The following is a 21,360-nucleotide window of genomic DNA, read 5'->3' as shown; positions in this document are numbered from 1 at the left end:
CGCGTGACGTCACACGTACGCCGCTGCCGGCCCGGGAGGCGGAAGCGGAAGTTCGTTCGGCGGCGGCGGCTCGGTCTCGGGCTCGGTCTCGCGGCTGCAGGGGCCGGTCGCTACTCGAGGGACTCCGGAAGTGCGGACCGCAGTGGGAACTGTGGCGAGAGACCCTCCCGGGCCTGGGCTTCCCTGACTGGAGGGGGAGGCGAGACCGTCACCTCGGGGCCCCTCCCCCTAGGGACCCCCCCGCCCGGCTCGGGCCCCGCCGCGCCCCCCCCCGTAGGAACCCCCCGGGGACCAGCTCGGACCCTGCTGCTCCCCTCCCCCCCCCAGTAGGGAGCCTGCCGGCTGCTGAGCGCTTCCCCCACCCGCAGCACCCCCCAGGCGCTCACTTGGGCCCCTGGGTGCCCGCTCTGCTTCCAGAGGGCGCTTGCCGGGTTCCCCTCTTCCTAAGCGCCTCGAGGGAGCCGGCGGTGCTGTGCCCGCCCGGCACCCCACTTGGGGGCTGAGATTTCCTCACCCAGCGTGGCCCCCGCGTGACACGCGCGCGGGTTGCCCTGACTGGCGTGGGCGCCCTGCTGAGGACCTAGCGCAGCACGGTCCACGGCAGGTCGCCCTGAGCTAGTTTGTGCCCCTTGGTCCTGGATCCGTCGCCAGGAGAGGATTCTGGCATGTACACCCCAGGTGGCTCTGGGTTGCCTGGAGGGCGCAGGCGGAGAGGCCAGAGTGGAGGTGCCCTGCCAAAGCAGCCAGAGAGGAGCCTGGCCTCTGCGCTGCCCGGCGCCCTGTCTATCACGGCCCTGTGCACTGCGCTGGCCGAGCCTGCCTGGCTGCGGATTCATGGGGGGACCTGTTCCCGTCAGGAGCTGGGTGTAGCTGATGTACTTGGCTACGTTGATCCAGAATTGCTTAGAGGTGAGAATGGGTTATTTTCTGTTCCTCCTGGGATCAGCAGTGGGGGAGTATGTGGTTGGGAATGGCCTGGGTCCAGTAAGCAGGAGCAAGCATTCGTGCCATATACTGTACATTTAAAGGGCTTGTAAATCCCCATGCTGTTTCTATTGCATATTTGTACAGTGACGGCTGACATGGCTTTCTCAAATCACCCTTATTATGACTGACTTCATTTCCTGTCTGCTCTGCACGAAGAACTGAACAGCTTGAGGCTTGCTTTCAGACTTTGCTCTTGAGGCAGAATTCTGCATGTTGATCTAGATGGCAGGTGTCTCAACTCTGAGATTCTGTTCTCCGCAGAATTGCCTGTGGCATCAGTGGCAGTTCATGCACGTAGAGGGAGAGGTGGTTTTAAACTCTGTGCTGGGCAGAAGCTCTATGTTGGCCTATAGCCAGTTGTTGGGTGAGCAGCAAGATGTTTGCATGCACCTTAACTGGGAACTACAGGCTGTTATTTTGATAAGACGTCCTACTTCACCCCACGTTTTTAGTGACTCTCGTTCAATGTGTTCCATCAGAAATTAGACTGAGCTGTTTGGAACAGAGCCAGGATTTCATTCATGGTTCCTTTGGAAGTCATTAGGAATTTTGCTATTGACTTAATAGGGTCCGGATTCTATATTTTAGTCTATATAGGTATTCAGAAAAGAGATGACTAAGGGGGGATATGATAGAGGTCTATAAAATCATGACTGGCATAGAGACAGTGAATAGGGAAGTGTTATTTACCCCTTCCCATACCACAAGAACTATGGGTCACCCAATGACATTAATAGGCAGCAGGCTTAAAACAAACAAAAGGGAGTATTTCTTCACACAACTCCCAGTCAACCTGTGGAACTCGTTGCCATGGGATGTTGTGAGGGTTAAAATATAACTAAATTCAAAAAAAGAATTAAATAAGTTCATGGCAAATAGGTCCATCAATGGCTATTAGCCAAGATGGTCAGGGACACAACCCATGCTCCAGTTGTCCCTAGACCTCAAACTGCTAGAAGCTGGAACTGGATGACAGGAGGTGGGTTATTCAGAATTGCCCTGTTCTGTTCACTTCCTCAGACACATCTGGTACTGGCAACTGTCAGAGACAGGATACTGGGCTGTTGTTCTGGACTCAGTATAGCCGTTCTCCTGTTCTTCTGCCACAATCATCACCCTAGTACCTGAGTGCCTTCCAGTAGTGCATTAAGCAACATGACTGACACCTGTCACATACTGTTCCTGGGGGAGAAGCATGTGCAGTAGTTTCTAGGGCTTTTAAATTTACATGTTGGTCTGTTTCAGAGTAACAGCCGTGTTAGTCTGTATTCTCAAAAAGAAAAGGAGTACTTGTGGCACCTTAGAGACTAAACAATTTATTTGAGCATGAGCTTTCGTGAGCTACAGCTCACTTCCTAGAAGGGAAGTAAAAGAAATGCATCAAGGTGCATTGGAGATTGGAAATGCTTGGAGAGGAAGGTGGGGAGGTTTGTGATGGTCTTTAGTTCCTGGAGGAGTTCATTCCACAGGATTTCAACCCATGTCTTTGCGGATTTCTTTACAGTGTCTGACGTGCTTCTGGTAGCTGTGTAAAGAACATCATTGGAAATTTGCACTGGGTTTAAGGACAACACATGATGTGACTTAAATTTTATAAAAACTAGTTGCTTGTTCAGTTTCATAGAATCATAGAATATCAGGGTTGGAAGGGACCTCAGGAGGTCATCTAGTCCAACCCCCTGCTCAAAAGCAGGACCCATCCCCAATTAAATCATCCCAGCCAGGGCTTTGTCAAGCCTGACCTTAAAAACTTCTAAGGAAGGAGATTCCATTCATTCTTTATTAGCGAAAATAGAGGTGGTGAAAAATGGGGGAGAAAAATTGGCAAAAAACTTCAAACTAAAAAAAAAAATGACTTTCATTCCATGTTTTTAAAAGGAACAATTTTTTCACATTTAATTTTTTTTTCATGAACATTTGTGTATTTTATTTGCAACAAAATTGTTTTTTTGGGTTTCTGTCTCTCCCCTCATTTCGCCCCTTTTCATGGTTACCCAAGGGAGGGATAGCTCAGTGGTTTGAGCATTGGCCTGCTAAACCCAGGGTTGTGAGTTCAATCCTTGAGGGGGCCATTTAGGGATCAGGGCAAAAATTGGGGATTGGTCCTGCTTTGAGCAGGGGGTTGGACTAGATGACCTCCTGAGGTCCCTTCCAACCCTGGTATTCTATGATTCTATGATTCTAAGGAGGCTGTGAATTCCTGTCACTGGAGAATTTTAAAAACAGGTTACTCAAACACCTCCCAGAGGCAGTCTAGGTGTATTTAATATAGTCCCAGCAGGGGAGGTGGGGCTAGATGACCTGTTGAGGTCCCTTCCAGCCCTTCTAAAACATTCAGCTTCATAAATGTGGATCCACATTATCAACTTTTTAATGTTGTTTGAACCCTCTGCTGAGGGTTCTGAATTTCTACAAAGTGTTTGCCCCAGTGGGTTTGTAAAGGGTCACCATGGGTCAGTTCAGTGTTGTTACTGCCTACCTCATAGCTACTTAATCGTCTGTGTGAAATTAATCAATGCTTCTCTAACTAGATCCTAGTGGATAAGTGTCTGTAGCACAAATGTATCCCTTGTTGTCAGTCTTAGCTGAGAGACCAAGGTCAGAATGGTCCATGGAGTCCCTTTAAGACTAGATTTAAACACTTTGATGTTGAAAGTTTGCCTTGTCTCTCTGTGTTAGGCATCTGCTTTGGAGATAAATAGAGGTCTTCATTTTCAGGTCTGTGTGTTCATCATCTTTCACTAGCACAAATTCCTTTTAAATAAAAATTAGTTTGAAAAGTACCACTTCATATCCTTGTCCATATCACATCCTTAGGATCAGCTTTGTTCTTGGCACTGGCTGGGGAAATGGAAGGAGATGTTCTTGAAAAGGCAAGAAATACAGAAACTTTGGTATAGTTGAGTTTTTCCTTTAATTTCCTGTTTTAATCGAGTTACTGTCAGATGTGGTTGAGAAGTTGTTGTTCATATTCATGTGTGATTGTGTCATGTTTAGATCTAAATCTCTTTCCTCTATCATATATCCGTTACGTCTTGCTGCTTGTTTCTGCAGATTGTTTCGAAGAGATTAAATTCCAGACAACAGGTTAGAGCAACCCCTTTACCTCAGGATATTAAGTCACTTGGAGTCTTTGACTCCAGTATTTTGCCTGTTCCTCATTTTAAAGACTAGCATCCCATGTGTGAGTGTCAGTCATGAGGTGCTATCTATCTATCTATAGTGGTTAATTTTGGAGTTGAGGTTGATCCAGCCAACCCCAAAATCCAGATCCTAATGTTGTTGCTGAGGGCTTGCTTACGTGGTGTGTTAGTGTGCACCAGTGGGGTGTGACTTCTGGTCCTCACCAGCATGTCGTTTACTAACTGGCTCATGTGGACCCTGCTGGCGCGCACTGACAGTTCCCTAGTGCGCATTAACGTTACTGTTTGAAATAGGACTACATTAACACACAATAGGGAATTTTTAGGCACATCAGCAGGATCCACATGGGCCAGCTAGTGCTTGACACACACTGGCGCAAATTAGAATTCACACCCCACTGGTGCGTGCTACCACACTGTGTAAATAAGCCCTTAGGACTCGCCACTAGCCAGTTAGCTCTTGAGAGGCAGCACCAATGTGAGAAGGTTACTCTGACAAGCTGGCCAGCAAGTGCAGGCTTCCAAATATGGATTTGCTCTTTCCTCGCGGACCCTCCTCTCAGTGTAGTGATCCAATGTTAGCTAGGCCATGACTGCAAATATGTTGCTAATAATGAAAAACTTGCTTTTTGAGATGCCTAAAGTGGGGGAGAACCTACATGTCTGTTGTAAAACCGTGTAATTAGTGCTAGGATTGACCTTCCTAACCGAGAAACTGGAGCTGCCGTTGCCTGGTATGTGTCATTCTTTTGGATAGAAGAACCATAAAGTGTGCTACTCAGATCTCTGAGCATTTAAAGGGGTGAGTTTTATTCAGGTACAGCACTGCTTTCATTGCTTAACAATGACTTCTCCCTCCCTCTTGGAATCTTATTAAGGAGGGTTATTTGGTTCAATGTTGAGGTTCACCTTTAAAGCGTTCATCCGTGACTTATTTAATAGCCACTTTTTCCTTTGTATAAACTCACTCTTCCTGCTCCACTAGCAGTCGTATGGATAGCGCCCCTGTAGTTGGGAGGACAGCTGACCTTCTGAGCTCTGGGCTTTGCTTCATGACCAGCTGCTAGGGAATTCAAAAGTGCAATGACTTCCTCACTCTATCAAAGGCTGACATCACCTCTGTAAGGCTCACAATTCCAGTGGGCCCAAGTGGCAAATGCTTTGAGGTTGCTTTGACTCCTATGTGATAACACAGCACCTGCTCCCGTTTGTTTGGCCACTGTGCTAATTCAAGTGATCAGTTTTTAAAATCACAGCTTTAAAATCCTCCTGGCCTAGATGACATCACTTCATAAAGCCCTGGCCTGCTTCTCGGCAGGGAGGAGGTGTTCTAGAAGTTCTGAAAGTGCTCCACAGTTACTAAGCTACAGTGTGAAAACCAGGCAGACCTTTTACAATGGGGGATTTCTACTGGGGGATTTAGGAGATTACTGTAAAACTGTACACAGGTGAGTTGTGGAAGCACAGAGATAACATCAAAGAAATTTGCTCATGGTGCATTTATTCCTGAGATCACAGGCACACGAACCCCATGGTGTCCAGCAACAGAGTGTTTTGTATTTGCTTTATGATGAGCTGAAGTGAAAAGTTAGATCAAACAAGGAAAGGAAGAGTATTGGGTTTCTGATTTTTAGCAGCTGCAGCTAATCCTTTGTTTTTATTAGGGCTGTTGATTATCGCAGTTAACTCACGCGATGAACTGAGAAAAATTAATTGCGATTAAAAAAATTAATCGTGATTCATCGCAGTTTTAATCGCACTGTTAAACAATAGTATACCAATTGAAATGTATTAAATATTTTGGATGTTCTGCATTTTCATATATATTATATTCTGTGTTGTAATAAAAATCAAACTGTATATTATTTTTGCACTGTATTTTGCACAAATATTTGCACTGTAAAAATGAAAAACAAAAGATGGTATTTTTCAATTCACCTCATACAAGTACTGTAGTGCAGTCTCTTTGTGTTGAAGGTGCAACTTAGAAATGTCGATTTTTTTTGTTACATAACTGCACTCAAAAACGAAACAATGTAAAACTTCAGAGCCTAAAAGTCCTAATGTGTGGCAGTTTTGTAGCCAGCATTGCAAGGTATTTACATGACAGATATGCTAAACATTCGTATGCCCCTTCATGCTTCAGCCACCATTTCGGAGGACATGCTTCCATGCTGATGACACTTGTTAAAAAAAAATGTGTTAATTAAATTTGTGACTGAACTCCTTGAAGGTGGAATTGTGCCCTCCCTGCTCTGTTTTACCCGCATTCTGCCATATATTTCATGTTATGGCAGTTTCAGATGATGACCCAGCAAATGTCTATTTTAAGAACACTTTCACTGCAGATTTCACAAAATGCAGAGAAGGTACTTATGTGAGATTTCTAAAGATATCTACAGCACTCGACCCATGGTTTAAGAATCTGAAGTGCCTTCCAAAATCTGAGAGGGATGAGATGTGTAGCATGCTTTCAGAAGTCTTAAAAGAACAACACTCCAATGCGGAAACTACAGAACCCAAACCACCAAAAAAGAAAATCAACCTTCTGCTGGTGGCATCTGACTCAGATAACGAAAATGAACATGCGTCGGTCCGCTCTGCTTTGGATTGTTATCGAGCAGAACCCGTCATCAGCATGGACACATGTCCCCTGGAATGGTGATTGAAGCATGAAGGGACATAAGAATCTTTAGCACCTCTGGCAGGTAAATATCTTGCGACGCCGGCTGCAACAATGCCATGAGAATGCCTGTTCTCACTTTCAAGTGACATTGCAAACAAGAAGCAAGCAGCATTATCTCCTGCAAAGGTAAACTTGTTTGTCTGAGTGATTAACTGAACAAGAAGTAGGACTGAGTGGACTTTGTTTTATTTTTGAATACAGGTTTTTTTGTACATAATTGTACATTTGTAAGTTCAAATTTCACGATAAACAGATTGCACTACATTACTTGTATTAGTTGAATTTTCCTGTCATCATAAAATAAATATAAAGTGTGCACTGTACACTTTGCATTCTGTGTTGTAATTGAAATCAATATACAAATAATCAATATATTTGAAAATGTAGAAAACACTGTACGCTTTCTATATTTTCCACTGAATGCATCCGATGAAGTGAGCTGTAGCTCACGAAAGCTTATGCTCCAATAAATTTGTTAGTCTCTAAGGTGCCATAAGTACTCCTTTTCTTTTGCGAATACAGAGTAACACAAAGATTTCAGAGTAGCAGCCGTATTCTTTGTATTCTGTGTTGTAATTGAAATCAATATATTTGAAAATGTAGAAAACATCCAAAAATATTTAAATAAATGGTATTGTATTATTATTTAACAGTGTGATTAATCACAATTAATTTTTTTAATCTCTTGACAGCCCTAGTTTTTATGTTTGAATCCTGCTGCTACAAACATCTGCGTTGATAAAATTCTCAAGCTGTTTAAAATGCTAATCAAATCATGCTGCCCGAGCTTTTCTCAGCTCTATCATTCTTGCCCTTTGGGACCCATCTTTACCTCACTCCTGTCATATTTATTCCACGTGCACGATATATTGTAAGCTACATGCATTATTATCTACAGTCGAACTTCAGAGTTATGAACACCAGAGTTACGAACTGACTGGTCAATCACCCACCTCTCTTGGAATCAGAAGTATGCAATCAGGCAGCGGCAGAGATAAAAATAAAAAAGCAAATACTGTACAATACAGTACTGTGTTAAACATAAACTACTAAAAAAAAAAAGGAAGTTTTAAAAATGATTTGATAAGGTAAGGAAACTGTTCCTGTGCTTGTTGCATTTACATTAAGATGGTTAAAAGTAGCATTTTTCTTCAGCATAGTCAAGTTTCAAAGCTGTATTAAGTCAATGTTCATTTGTAAACTTTTGAAAGAACCACCAACATGTTTTGTTCAGTTATGAACAGCTTCCATTCCCACGGTGTTTGTATCGCTGAGGTTTTACTGTATATGCTTGTGTTGTTCGTAACAAACTCTGCCCCTTGTGGGGTAATTTCCATCCTAGGATCTCAGTGATTTTGGGATGATTGCATGATTCCCATTGTGCAGATGTGGAAACTAAAGCACAGTGAGACCAAGTGACATGGCAGTACTGGGAATAGAACTCAGGGACTCCAGTTCCCTTCTCTAACTCGTAGACACGCAGTGTTGAATTTCACTTTTAACCTCACTGCTGGAAAAAACAGGCCCAGCACATGGTCTTATCAGCCACTCCAAGGCCCAGCAAACTCGTACCAGCATTGGGCTAGTTAGCGCATTGCTTTTAGCTGCCTCTCTGGTCACAGGCTTACAGCAGTGTTGCAAAATATATAGAAAACTTTAGCTGCCTCAGCCAGACTCTTGTTAGACAGAAGGAAAAAGGAGAGGGCTAGCAAAGAGAAGAACTAAGGCAGGGAAAGAAAGGGACACATGGAGGGGAGTGGGAGAAGAGAAAGTCTTTCATCTAACACCCCCCAGCGCCCCACCCGGGCCAAGTTTCTTTTTGAGGACCTTAAAAGGGGAGTGATAAGCAGAATACATTATCAGTTTGTCCACCTGTTAGACCTAGTTTCTGACACCAATTCTGATTCACTGATTTCTGGTTCCACATTTTCTTGTTTACCAAGCATGATTTTAACATAGCCTTTAAGTTATATCAGTAGGCCGTTTTGTTTGGACAAATTTAGTCTTTCTGTCTCGGCTTTTGCACTTTTTCCCATTGGCGTTTGTTTCTCAACTTTTTCTCACTTCTTACGGTTGAGCTCACAGTTAGGGTAAATGTTTAGACCCAAGTTTTATAATAGGCCGTTGGAGAATTTACCCTGGTTAAGGTGATGTGACCGAGGTCTGCAGATGATAATATTGTGCTCAATTTGGGTACGTACTTGTTGAATATGTTTTTATGCAGCTTTATGTTGCCAAGATGGAAGTAATGTAAAACAGAAGTGACTTGCCTGTCGAGTGTCTAGTCAGCTGTGAAAGTTCTTGAAAATATTTTCAACATGAAAGAGACTAGACTAAAATAACTCCTGTGCAAAACCTCTCATAGATCTGAACTTTTGCTAGCTGCGTGGGGCTCTGTGCTGTAAACAGCACCACTAACCTAGGAGGGAGGCTCCCCTGCTAAGGGGAAGTGAACAACTGAGGGGAAGTCGAGCATCCCACCAAAAGGCATCGGAAGCAGCTTGTGACTCTCAGTTCCAAGGCTGTGATTAGAGCCGGGAGCCTGGGTTCTAACACAGGCTGTGCCAATGACTCACCGTGTGACCTTAGGCAGTCACATCCCTTGTGCCTCCCTCAGCCCTCAATAACGATAATACAGGGTAACACACACACAACTGTGGAAAAGCAGCTGCGGTATGTGCACTGATCTTTCTAAGGCAAATCATACAAACAGTGCCTGAAGAAAGAGAACCTTGGTTCTAACCGACCTGTACTTAGTGCAGGATAAAATAATCTACATAAAGTCTTCACAATACCGCTAGATTTGTATGTACAATGTAGGCTGATGTTACCCAATATCTGAAGTTGACACTACCACTGTACCAAGGAGGTGAGAAATCCCACAATGGTCATTCCATATTAAATTGCCTCCCTTCTGCTTCATACAATACCACAGTTAGATCCATGTGAGTGACCCCTTCCATCCACAAAGAGCACCATTTGGTCTCAGTTGCTGGACCGCTGCTGTAATCATGCCCTTGTTAGCTGAGAGTCACAAGCTTTGCTGATGCCTTCTGACAGGATGTTTAAGTTCATCTCAAGTGTTCACTTCCCCTTTGCAGGTGACTCTCCTAGTTTGATGGAGGTGGTGGTGTTTACAGGGGGTGCATGTGGGAATCCAATTCTATGATCTGGGCCGCCTTCTTTGTAGTCTTTCGCATAAGCCACATTAACACACCCCTGCCATGCTTTCCAACCTGACGTGGCAGTCCAAAACATCAGAGGGAGAGAGGAACTGAGTGAGATGGGCAAGGAAGAAGAAATGAAGATTTGCAGTTGACATTTGGAAATGAGATAGAGTAGTACGGGGGAGAACTCCAGGAGGGCAGATCCAGATTGCTGCTGCATAAGCCTGCAGCTCATGTAAAGTGGGAAGATCATGGTCCGGGATGGAGAGGAAGCTGGTGCTAGATGAAAGAAGAGAGGATGGAGGGAGAAAGAAAGAAAGAGAATATTCATGAGTTAGTTTGGAACAAGTCTCTGGAGGATTTAAAAATGTATGGATTGTGTAACTGGGTCAAGTTTTTGTGGCACAGTGCATAGGAAACCGCCCCCTGCCCCCCCGGCCATTTCATTGTCTGCATCATTAAAACCTTCCACACCAGGTTGCACTGTTTCAGCCAGTTGACTTTTCCACATACCCAACTGCCTGTTAGATTTAAATTTTTGATTAAAGCTAATGTTAAAATTATATAATACACAAGTTGAGAAAAGAATGCCTGTACATCTGGATATAGGGCTTAGACTATCCACAAACACAAAGTTTGTTTAAAAAATCATAAGATACATAGAGTACATAATCAGCATTAACCCAAATTTAGGTGAATAAATTTAAGAATATAGTTTAGATTTTAGCATCCAAGTATTTGGATACATCGATCATGAAAACTTATACAGAGAGTTGGTTGTGGAAAGCACATATCAATGAGTGAAGATTGTCCCTCAGTAATAGAGAATTTAGGGTAGGTTGTCCATTTAGAGGTGTCACGCAGCTCTGTTAGCAGCATGGTGAACACCATTGCTGCAGGCAATATATAAAAATTAATGTCAGTTTTCAGACTGCTAACATGTGGTTAACGTGATGCTTATGCAGTGTTAAATGACTGAAACTGTTTCACTTTGCTAGGGATGCTAGAAGAAGAGGGTTCATTGTCCTCAACAAACAGGCGTAATTGCATCCAGCCTCTTATGTAAGCTGTTCTGTGTGTTGCGCTTATCAACATCTCTTAGCCAAAATATAAAATAAGCCACAGTGATCGTTCTCTGCTACAATTAATGCTGCTGGACTAAAGGAGCTAACCCCCTCATCCCATCAAACCTTAATTGGCCTTCTCCTTGTCAGCCTCAGGGGCTGAGAATTGGCACCACCCTGGAGATGGAACTGCCCTATGCCATCACCACTCCAGGTTGCGTATGGTGGTGGGTGGGCTTGGGGGAACTTGCCCAGTGCTTTCCAGGCTGTACCTAATCTGTGAACAAAAAGGGAATTTCTTTCTTGTGGGCTACTAAACCAGCAAATTTCAGCATCCTAAAACTCTCACGAAGGCAAACTTGCCAACACAAGTGACCATAGATCATTATTGGAATAGTTAAGAGCAAACCAGAGTTAACCCTTGAAGACACACAGAACATGAAAAAATGGGAGTTATCATACACACAGTAAGGAGAGTGTAACATACATACATTACAGTGTATGTGATAACTCCCATTTTTTCATGTTCTGTGTGTCTATAAATCTCCTCACTGTATTTTCCACTGAATGCATCCGATGAAGTGAGCTGTAGCTCACGAAAGCTTATGCTCAAATAAATTGGTTAGTCTCTAAGGTGCCACAAGCACTCCTTTTCTTTTTGCGAATACAGACTAACACGGCTGCTACTCTGAAACCAATGTTAGGTGTGTTACCAGGAGGCTTTATTACTAACTCAGTTTAATTTGCAGACTGTTTCCTGAGTCAGTTTCATCAGCGTAATAACTTCCAGTGAAATATTTGACTGATCTGGCTGATAGTTGCAGTGTATACACTTTGGAATATTAAGGTGAATGCAACTGGCAATGTCCTGGTTTGTGCCTGTATCTCTTCTGTTTTGTTAGTGCCTTTCACTAGCTTTGGAAAAACATTGTACAGAATTGCAAATTATGGGGTGATAAGCACCTCTTGAGAGGCGCTGAGCACCCACACCTCGGACTGAAGTCAATAGGAGTTGAGGGTTCACAGCACCTTGTGATTGGCCCCTAAATTTATGTATAGATCTCTGTCGCCATTGCGCTCTTGTGGGAATAACTTTGGGCTGGATGATTGGGCAGAGGCAGAAGACGTCTGAACTGATATTTCTGATCTGGTATGACGGGCAGGCTCTGTTCCCGTGTTTGATAACTGATCAGTCATTCCTGCTTTGGTTGAGGGACAGAAGTATGGTGTCTGGATAAAGTGTGAATATTTCAGTAGAAATGTGCTCTGCAGAGCTCCAAGTGAAGATGCCCCCAATAAAGGCCTGGTAGCTGAAGGCTGATGCCTGTGCAGTCCCCTGCATGGATTCTGAGGCATATGGAAGGTTAAATGATTCGGTTCTGAGAAGCCCATCTCAGTGTTTGAATGAGCTGAGCAGCTCAAAATCCATTATGACAGTGAGATTTTGAGGTTTGACTCTTTGTATTCTCTCTTTCTCAGACTACTGCATGAATCCACAGACGGTCTTGTTGCTCCGGGTCATCGCTGCTTTCTGTTTCCTTGGAATAATCTGCAGCCTTTCAGCTTTCCTGCTGGATGTTTTTGGACCCAAGCATCCTGCGCTGAAGATCACTCGGCGCTATGCTTTTGCTCACATTCTCACAGGTAACTGCCAGGGCATTTGCACCTCAGTGAGGCTGGTTATGTGAGGTAGCATACGAGCACGGAAGTTAGCACCATCAACTGCAGCATATGAAAGCTGAGCTGATATCTTACCTTGGGCCCTTGTACACCCTCAGCCAACTATACCTCAGAGTATAGCAAACAGGATATAGTGTTGCTATCCAAAGGGGTTTTCCTTGCCTTCCTGGTGACCCTGATCCCTGCTGGGTCTGCGTTCTCAAAGGCACATGAGCTCTGCAGCTATCTTCCCCTCTGCTATCAGCACAGAGCATTAGAGTCCTAGAGGTGTCAGTCTGTGCTCTTGGCTGCAGGACTCTTGCTCCATGTTGTGCAGCTGCAGCTTAAAAAGCGGGGGTTAAATCTGTGAGAAATAGAGGCCTAGGATGAAGTTTATATTTACTCTGTTAATGGGGATGAGCTGGTATGTTTCATTTTCAGAGTGATCCCTTAGCACAGAGTGAACCAAGATAACCATGGGTCCCCTTCCCCCCCAAGTCAGGGGAAGAATTGCCATTGATCTTCGTAGCAGCAGGGTTGTACGCCCCAACCTGCTGTGTCACACAGGTGCCAGCTGCCCGCTCTGCACTGTGACCAGGGTTGTTCTAAATCAGCCCTGGAGATGTGCCAAAGGTGTGGTGCAAAGTTGTGTAACTTGCATGAACCTTCAACTTCCCTTCCTGCCTGCTGGCTCCCATGTGCCCCCTTCCCCGGTTTGTGAAAGATGAATTGGGACCGAATGGCTAGGCAGCAGTTCTGCGGAAAAGGACCTAGGGGTGACAGTGGACGAGAAGCTGGATATGAGTCAGCAGTGTGCCCTTGTTGCCAAGAAGGCCAATGGCATTTTGGGATGTATAAGTAGGGGCATAGCGAGCAGATCGAGGGACGTGATCGTTCCCCTCTATTCGACATTGGTGAGGCCTCATCTGGAGTACTGTGTCCAGTTTTGGGCCCCACACTTCAAGAAGGATGTGGATAAATTGGAGAGAGTCCAGCGAAGGGCAACAAAAATGATTAGGGGTCTGGAACACATGAGTTATGAGGAGAGGCTGAGGGAGCTGGAATTGTTTAACCTGCAGAAGAGAAGAATGAGGGGGGATTTGATAGCTGCTTTCAACTACCTGAAAGGGGGTTCCAAAGAGGATGGCTCTAGACTGTTCTCAATGGTAGCAGATGACAGAACGAGGAGTAATGGTCTCAAGTTGCAGTGGGGGAGGTTTAGGTTGGATATTAGGAAAAACTTTTTCACTAAGAGGGTGGTGAAACACTGGAATGCGTTACCTAGGGAGGTGGTAGAATCTCCTTCCTTAGAGGTTTTTAAGGTCAGGCTTGACAAAGCCCTGGCTGGGATGATTTAACTGGGATTTGGTCCTGCTTCGAGCAGGGGGTTGGACTAGATGACCTTCTGGGGTCCCTTCCAACCCTGATATTCTATGATTCTATGATTCTAATTTAGAGATTGAACACTCTGGCCCTGACTCCCAGGCATGGTCAGCTCCTCCTTAAAGCCCACATTGCCCATGATTTCTCCCAGCCTGTTTTGGCTTTTATTGCATGTGTCCGTTTTCCCACTTCTAGTTAACGAACCCTCCCACCGTGCTATGCAGGTTATAGAAGTCAGGCTGGGGTTCGTGTGCATTACTGTGCAGAGACATCGGGCCAGCCCTGAGAACCTGGCCTTTCTGTTTGCTTTGTGGTGGTCTCCCAGGGGGCTTCCTGTGCAGTCTCATTGATTTTTTTTTTTGCCTAACAAATAGAGTAATTTGCTTCCTCCTTGTCACTTACTACTTTCTCTCTCTTGCATATCCTCCATGGCTGCTGGTCTCAGTTTTGCAATGTGCCACTGTGATTGGATTCTGTTACTGGGCCTCGGAGCTGATTCTTGCACAGCAACAGCAGCACAAAAAGTACCATGGGTCTCAGGTCTACGTCACCTTTGCGGTCAGCTTTTACCTGGTGGCGGGAGCCGGCGGAGCCTCCATCCTCGCTACTGCTGCCAACCTGCTGCGCCACTACCCGACCGAGGAGGAGGAGCAGACACTGGAGCTGCTGTCCGAGATGGAGGAGAATGAACCTTACCCCGCAGAGTACGAAGTGATCAACCAGTTCCAGCCGCCTCCTGCTTATACGCCATAATGCTGCCAGCGAGCCAATAGGGGGTGGCAGCTAGGCTTTCTCCCAGCCCCCCAAAACTAACCGCCCACCTCTTTTTGGGAATGCACTCCCTTGCCCATGGAGGCCACTCAACAGTGCCTCACTTCCCAGGCACCTTGCTCACTCTTATGCTCTTCTACCCACAAGGGAGAGGACTTGCTTTAGAGAGTCAAATGACCAGCGGTTTCTTCTTACAGAGCCCCCAAACCCTCTTGTTTTATGGACTTTGTTTTGTGATTTTTATCTCCCCACTCCCATGGACTGTACGTACCTGGCAGTGCTGAAATAGTACCTGACCAGGGTGATTTCAGCAGCTCTCAACTTCCTGTGTAATCTCAGAGACTCGTACTGTGCTGCCCCAATACTCCCACTCACCCATGTACTCACCAGCATGGTGCAGGAATGCATAGCTGTGCAGGAGATCACACCTGTCTGTGACATGCATGTGCATACCTGGGGGCAAGGGTGTGTGGTTGGGGGCAGGGTGGTTCCATAATCTTGCATTGTGATATTCAAGATCTCATTCACACTGGCCCGTATGCCTACACAGAGGTGAAAGTCACACAGGTACACACACCTGTATTAGAGGTGAATTCTACAGTCTTCTGCTCTTATCCATGCAAGCTCAGTCAAGCCTCTGTAGAGGTGTAACTTAGTGATAAGCACACCTGGAGAGGTGTGCTCCATAGGAGCACCATGGCACCTATATATAGGTGAAACTCCCGCCACTATGAACTAGTGTGTAGAGGAGAAATTCCTTTATATCGATAGCATACTTGTTGAAAGGTCTAGCAAATCTGCCACCGCTGCTTTTTCCACTTCTACACTCTGATCCATGCTATTTACACAAGCATTTTGCACTTTACTCGAGCTCACAGCCCCCCCCCCCAACCCCCACCCCCCCCGACTTCTGGGGAACTGTGGAACTTGCTAGGACTAGCTGCTGTATACCGCTACCATTAAGTGGCCCTCCGATAAGTTTGCAAATGTTAGGTCAGAGCTGGGTGAAAGATGGAGCCTCCCTTTTAAAAAAAGCTGTGCTAATTTCAACTGTGGTATAAAGGGAGCTGACAGTACCTGTTCAGGTCCAGCGCCCGTGGCTACCACAGCACAGTCAGCAGGTGGATCTATGACAGCTTTTAGTCTGGTGTTAAAAAAGAGAACAATCTGCTGTACGGTGACAACTACTGAAACCCTGTTCCGTGGTCTCCACAAGATAGACAGCTGGCTAGAGATTGTATGCAAAGTTTGTCTTCACGCTGACCTGCTCTGGTTTTAAGGCATTTTGTCCCCTTTTCTTTTAATCTAGATATTTTTCTCTCCTTTTTGCCCTTTACAAAGACCATTCTCCCAGCTGAAGAGGATAGGCTGTGACCAACCAGCACTCTTCGTCTAACAGCTCCAGGAAGCACTCTAGAACTACTCCTGGTGCTTTATTTCCACAAGGAGCACTGGACTGGGCTCCCTTCTCCCTGCACATGTAGCAGTGCAGCGTGCTGGTACCAGGCCTGCCGAGAAGGAGCCAGTAACACGCATCCATATATGTGCACTGTGCCAGCCATCGTCACAATTGTAGGGACAGCATATAACACTGAAAGATATTGAAGGGGAAACAGTTAAACGGTCACTTCTCCTTGGAGGGGATTGTTTTTAAAGAGGTTTTAGAAAGTGGCCTGCATGTCACTGAAATGCTGAGCTGAGTTCTGTGTGGGGTTTGGTCATGTTCTTCAAATGGAATAATGAGGCTCGGGAAGGAAGGTCATGTCCCCCGAGTGCTGGCTTGGAGCTGATGATGCGGTGGTTTGTCTGAGTCACTTTGGTACAGGCCTACTGCAGCTTGGAACTCTTACGCAGTTCCGAATGGATCCCCTCTCCTTCTCTTTGAATGTATATCTGCTATTGAAGTGTTACCAGCAATGTTGTTGAGCTCATTCCTTTCCCTCCCATATTTGCAACAGTGTTGGCAGTACAAAAGAGGAGATTGCCAATGTAATCCAACATCCAGACCTCAGATGCAAACCTGGAGTCTTATCCTAGGAGAAAGTAAGACATTCCACCCCCGGCACCCCCTCCTTAGGGGAAAGCCACCATAGCTCGTAAATTGACTCTGGAGAGTTAAGGCATCTTCTCCACTGAAAGGCTTGGAGCAGAGAGAGGAACAAATAGATAAGGTGTCTGATAAAGGACTTTTAGAGTTTAGAAGGAACTCAGGTGGCAAAGAGGCTGCCAGTGGTAATGGTAATGGGGTCTTCTCCAGCAGGCAACCAAATGTCTCAGCTTTGCTTTTCCCTTCCGCTTCAATGGAATGGTCAGCTTAATGCCAGCTGTTATACATGCAGCCAAAGGGTGTATTAGTGAGGCCCCTAGACTGTATCCTGATGGCTGATATGATCTTGCCATTACTTGGCATCCCTGTTCTTGCTCTGATATTGAATTACAGTCCATTTATATAGTGGACTCCACAGTGAGCTCTGTGTCTGGTTTGGGTGGGAAATGTTCTGGGTTTCCCCCTACTGCTGTGAGAGAGGGAGAGTGTGTGTTGGACTAAAAACATCCTATGCATAAAAAATTGTATTTCTGTAAAAATACTTTAATTATCCCCAACTAATAATTGATCCTTGGAGCTTGAGGAAATCTACCTGAAATCTGGGGAAAACCTTATTCCTAGCCACTCCATGCAGCTTTCTTTTCCTCCTCAAGGCCTAGGGAGGCAAAGCAGAACTGGCAACATATCCATGTGCCAAAGGGACTTTGAGCCACTTTAGGAACGGTGACCGCCTCTGCTCACCTGGTTTCTGCCGCTGGGACTCCACAACCGGTTTACAGATGATCCATGTATTCAGTCTGTGAGATCCCTTTCACACCATTAATGTCATCCACAAGGCACTGGTGGCTTATGTAAATTCAGCTCTATGTTCTGATTTTTTTCTAGAGAAAATAAAAAGGATGTAACTAGTCTCCCCTGGGAGTCCTTACTCTTTATTTCACACAAGATTATTTGTCACAGTGCTGAGGAACAAGAGAAAGAAGGGGTTACTCTGGTAGTAGTTGGCACTTGTCATTTGTAAGATCAGTTTAACAAGCCTCTTGACTCCTCTGTGACACAAGAAACCTCTCCATTTCAGAGAAGGGAAATGATGAAAAGAGAAGTTAGGTGACTTTCCCAAAATAACAGATGCAGAGCTGGAGCTAAAACTTGGGCATTCTTTGCTGCTAGTCCTGTGCTATAATCTGCAAGCGGTTGTTGCTTTATATTCCATTGCTGGGCCCGATCATGCTAAAATAAGGCTGATTGACTCTCATGCTTCAGGCTGTAAGCCTGCCAGGGCTCAGAAAGGGCTTTTCACTCCATGTCCAGTATTGTATGACTGGCTGAGAGCTTTACGCTGGGGGGTTTCGGTAGAATGAAGCATCAAGGAGAGCCAACTGCTGGAGTCTTGATTCAACACAACATAGATCAGTCACAGGTTTTGCTGTGGCATTGTGGATGAACATGGCTCTAGAACAGGGGTTCTCAAACTTCATTGCACCGCAACCCCCTTCTGACAATAAAAATTACTACATGACCCCGGGAGGGAGGACTGAAGCCTGAGTCCCAACATGCAGGACTAAAACCCTCTGGCCTCGGGTGAAGAGGCTCGGGCTTCAGCCCTGGGCCCCAGCAAGTCTAAGCCAGCCTTGGCGACCCCATTAAAATGGGGTTGTGACCCACTTTGGGGTCCCGACCCACAGTTTGAGAATCGCTGCTCTAGAAGAGAAGGAAGCTGTTTGTTCATCCTGGCTATCTGTACATTGAATACTAGTGCTGTTTGAGTTTGATCCTGCTCTCAGGGTGCACCTTTAGTGTGAGGGGACTATCAGGTGCTTAAGGAGTGCAGGGCCTTATGTTTGCTGGGAGCTGTTATACACAATGGATTGAATCTATCCCTGGGCTGAGTAGAACACAGTCATAGCTGTGGGTACTATTAGATTTTAAATTTTACTAAAGCTAATGTTAAAATTATGTAATACACAGGTTGAGAAAAAAGTGTCTGTACATCTGGGTACAGTGCTTAGATTATCCACAAATACAAAGTTTGTTTTTAAAAGTCATATGATACATAGAATGCACAATCAGTAATAACCCAAATTTAGGTGAATAAATTTAAGAATACAGTTTAGGCATTAGCATCCAAGTAGTCAGGTACGTCACTCATGAAAAGTTGTACAGAGATTTGGTTGTGGAAAGCAAAATCTATCAAGGAGTGGAGATTGTCCCTCAGTAGTTGAGAATTAGGGTAGGTTGTCCATTTAGAAAACACAATCCATGAGGAAAGTATTTGAGTTACTTTTCCCACTGTGCTTCTCATCGGCACTCTAGCTCATCCCTCCTGATATTGCCGATGTCTGATGATGTGTTCTGTGTAGGTGTCCGTCGAACATCTGATGGCATCCAACACTATGAGTTGCCACATCAGCTGAGCATAGCGTTGATTAATTCCGCATTCTCTCAACACTCGCTCCTTACTGGGGTCCAATGCGCCCAAATTGTCTGCACCTGGTAACCTCTAGCTCTCAAGGTTTCGGCCAGAGGGGTGTATTTCTCCACCTTATGAACTTGGGCATCACGGAAGGCCAGAGTCCTGTTCTCAAAAGACACTGATGTCCACCATGATGATCTTCCGGTCCTCATTGGTGATGATGATGTCCGGTTGTAGTTGGCTGTCGGTTCCGGAGATGGTGGAGTTCACAGCAACCTTCCCTACGGGTGATGGGATGACCAGGTGATCTTGGATGGCATTGTGTTGCAGCTGCCAGGCTCTGGAATGGGGCTTGCAGCTACACAGGACGTGGGGTAATGTCACTGGCTTAGCTGCACTTCCTACATCGCTTGTCCCAATTCTTATGGTGGACGGCGCCGTTCAGCGGAACACAGTTGAGCCAGGCCTTGTGGATGAACCTCCAGTCAGCAAATCGGATGAAGCTGCCCCCGGGGAGGAAGTGGTTGCTGGCATCCCACTTGCAAGTCATCTCTAATGCCTTGCCCTGGTCTGGCTTCCGTTTTAGGTTTTCCACATACTGGCAGTGGATGGCATCTTTCAGGGTCCTCTCCACTAACCTGCTACCTAAATGCTTGTCTTTCGCTGAAGAGCAGGAAACTACGTAAGAACGGCCACACTGGGTCAGACCAAAGGTCCATCTGGCATCCTGTCTTCTGACCATGGCCAATACCCGGTGCCCCAGAGGGAATGAACAGAACAGGAGGTCATCAAGTGATCCATCCCCTGTCGCCAATTCCCAGCTTCTGGCAAACAGAGGCTAGGGACGCCATCCCAGCCCATCCTGGCTAATAGCCCTTGATGGACCTGTCCTCCATGAATTTATCTAGTTCTTTTTTGAACACTGTTATAGTCTTGGCCTTCATAACATCTTCTGGCAAGAAGTTCCACAGGTTGACTGTGCATTGTGTGAAAAAAATACTTCCTTTTGTTTTAAACCTGCTACCTATTAATTTCATTGGTGCCTCCTAGTCCTTGTGTTATGAGTAAATAACACTTCCTTATTTACTTTCTCCACACCAGTCATGATTTTATAGACCTCTATCATATCCGCCCTTAGTCGTCTCTTTTCCAAGCTGAAAAGCCCCAGTCTTATTAATCGCTCCTCATATGGAAGCCGTTCCATACCCATAATAATTTTTGTTGCCCTTTTCTGAACCTTTTTCCAATGCCAATATATCTTTTTTTGAAACGGAAGGGAAGGAGGAGTTCATCCTCCGTTTACTTTTACTCAAGAGAAAATAAAACTCTGAGATGGTTTGAGGGGTGGGATTTTGGACTCCAATTAGTTGTCCCATTTCATAATGGCTTAATTTTCAGATTGCAGCTTTCAGTGCTGACATACACCCTGTCTTTGTGAATAGATCGCTCCACTTGCCGTTGCTATGCAGCCACTTCTGGGGTGGCGTAAGACAGCTATCTAATAGTGTGCCCCAAAACTATAGGCACATGGCTGCAGTGACTAAGACAGCTAGGAGACAAAGGGAATCCCTTTGTTGAGTTTGCCTACAGAGAAAGGCAGAAGTGGGACTTTTCTAGCACTTCTCTAGGTAGCACAGCAGGAAAAATCTACAAGGAGAGAAAAAGGGTGTATTGCCATCTCGGCCACGAGCTCTTCTTCTACCTGCATCTGTGGGCGCCAGGCCCAGACGGGGCTCCTGACCCTCAAGGTGTCCTCCCCAACCCTGGTTATGACTTGCTAGGAATGCAGTCTGGCGGTCCCTGCTGAAGAAAGCCAGGCAGGCGGAAACAAGGAGGCGTCCTTGTGGCACCTTAGAAACTAACCAATTTATTGGGGCGTAAGCTTTCGTGGGCTAAAACCCACTTCCTCAGATGCATGGAGCGGAAAACACAGTCGCGGGGGGGGGGGGTGGTGTGTAACAGTGTGGGGGAAATTAGTTTACGCGATGACCCATCCCTCCGCTCCCAGTCGCTAGTCAGGCCTAACTGGAGGGCGCCCCG

The 21,360-nt window shown here is 45.6% G+C and overlaps 1 protein-coding gene across 1 annotated transcript; it reads left to right on the top strand.

Annotated features, from left to right (window-relative positions):
• The first annotated feature begins 57 nt into the window (after positions 1-57).
• Positions 58-17,818, top strand: TMEM127 (transmembrane protein 127). The gene is made up of 3 exons (XM_048829420.2): positions 58-909; positions 12,527-12,691; positions 14,535-17,818. Exons 1-3 carry the CDS (start codon positions 666-668, stop codon positions 14,840-14,842), a joined length of 717 nt encoding a protein of 238 aa, XP_048685377.1. The 5' UTR covers positions 58-665; the 3' UTR covers positions 14,843-17,818.
• The last annotated feature ends 3,542 nt before the right edge of the window (positions 17,819-21,360 follow it).

This window comes from Caretta caretta, chromosome 26, assembly GCF_965140235.1.
Source record: "Caretta caretta isolate rCarCar2 chromosome 26, rCarCar1.hap1, whole genome shotgun sequence".
Lineage (NCBI taxonomy): Eukaryota > Metazoa > Chordata > Testudines > Cheloniidae > Caretta > Caretta caretta.
The sequence above is the reverse complement of the archived record's forward strand: the minus strand, read 5'-3'. Positions and strand labels throughout refer to the sequence as shown.

Excerpts from the sequence above, each read along its gene's own strand:
- TMEM127 (XM_048829420.2), top strand. The coding sequence starts at position 666 with ATGTACACCCCAGGTGGCTCTGGGTTGCCTGGAGGGCGCAGGCGGAGA. Across the intron at positions 910-12,526 it reads TGATCCAGAATTGCTTAGAG|ACTACTGCATGAATCCACAG; the intron begins GTGAGAATGGGT and ends TCTCTTTCTCAG. Across the intron at positions 12,692-14,534 it reads TTTTGCTCACATTCTCACAG|TTTTGCAATGTGCCACTGTG; the intron begins GTAACTGCCAGG and ends TGCTGGTCTCAG.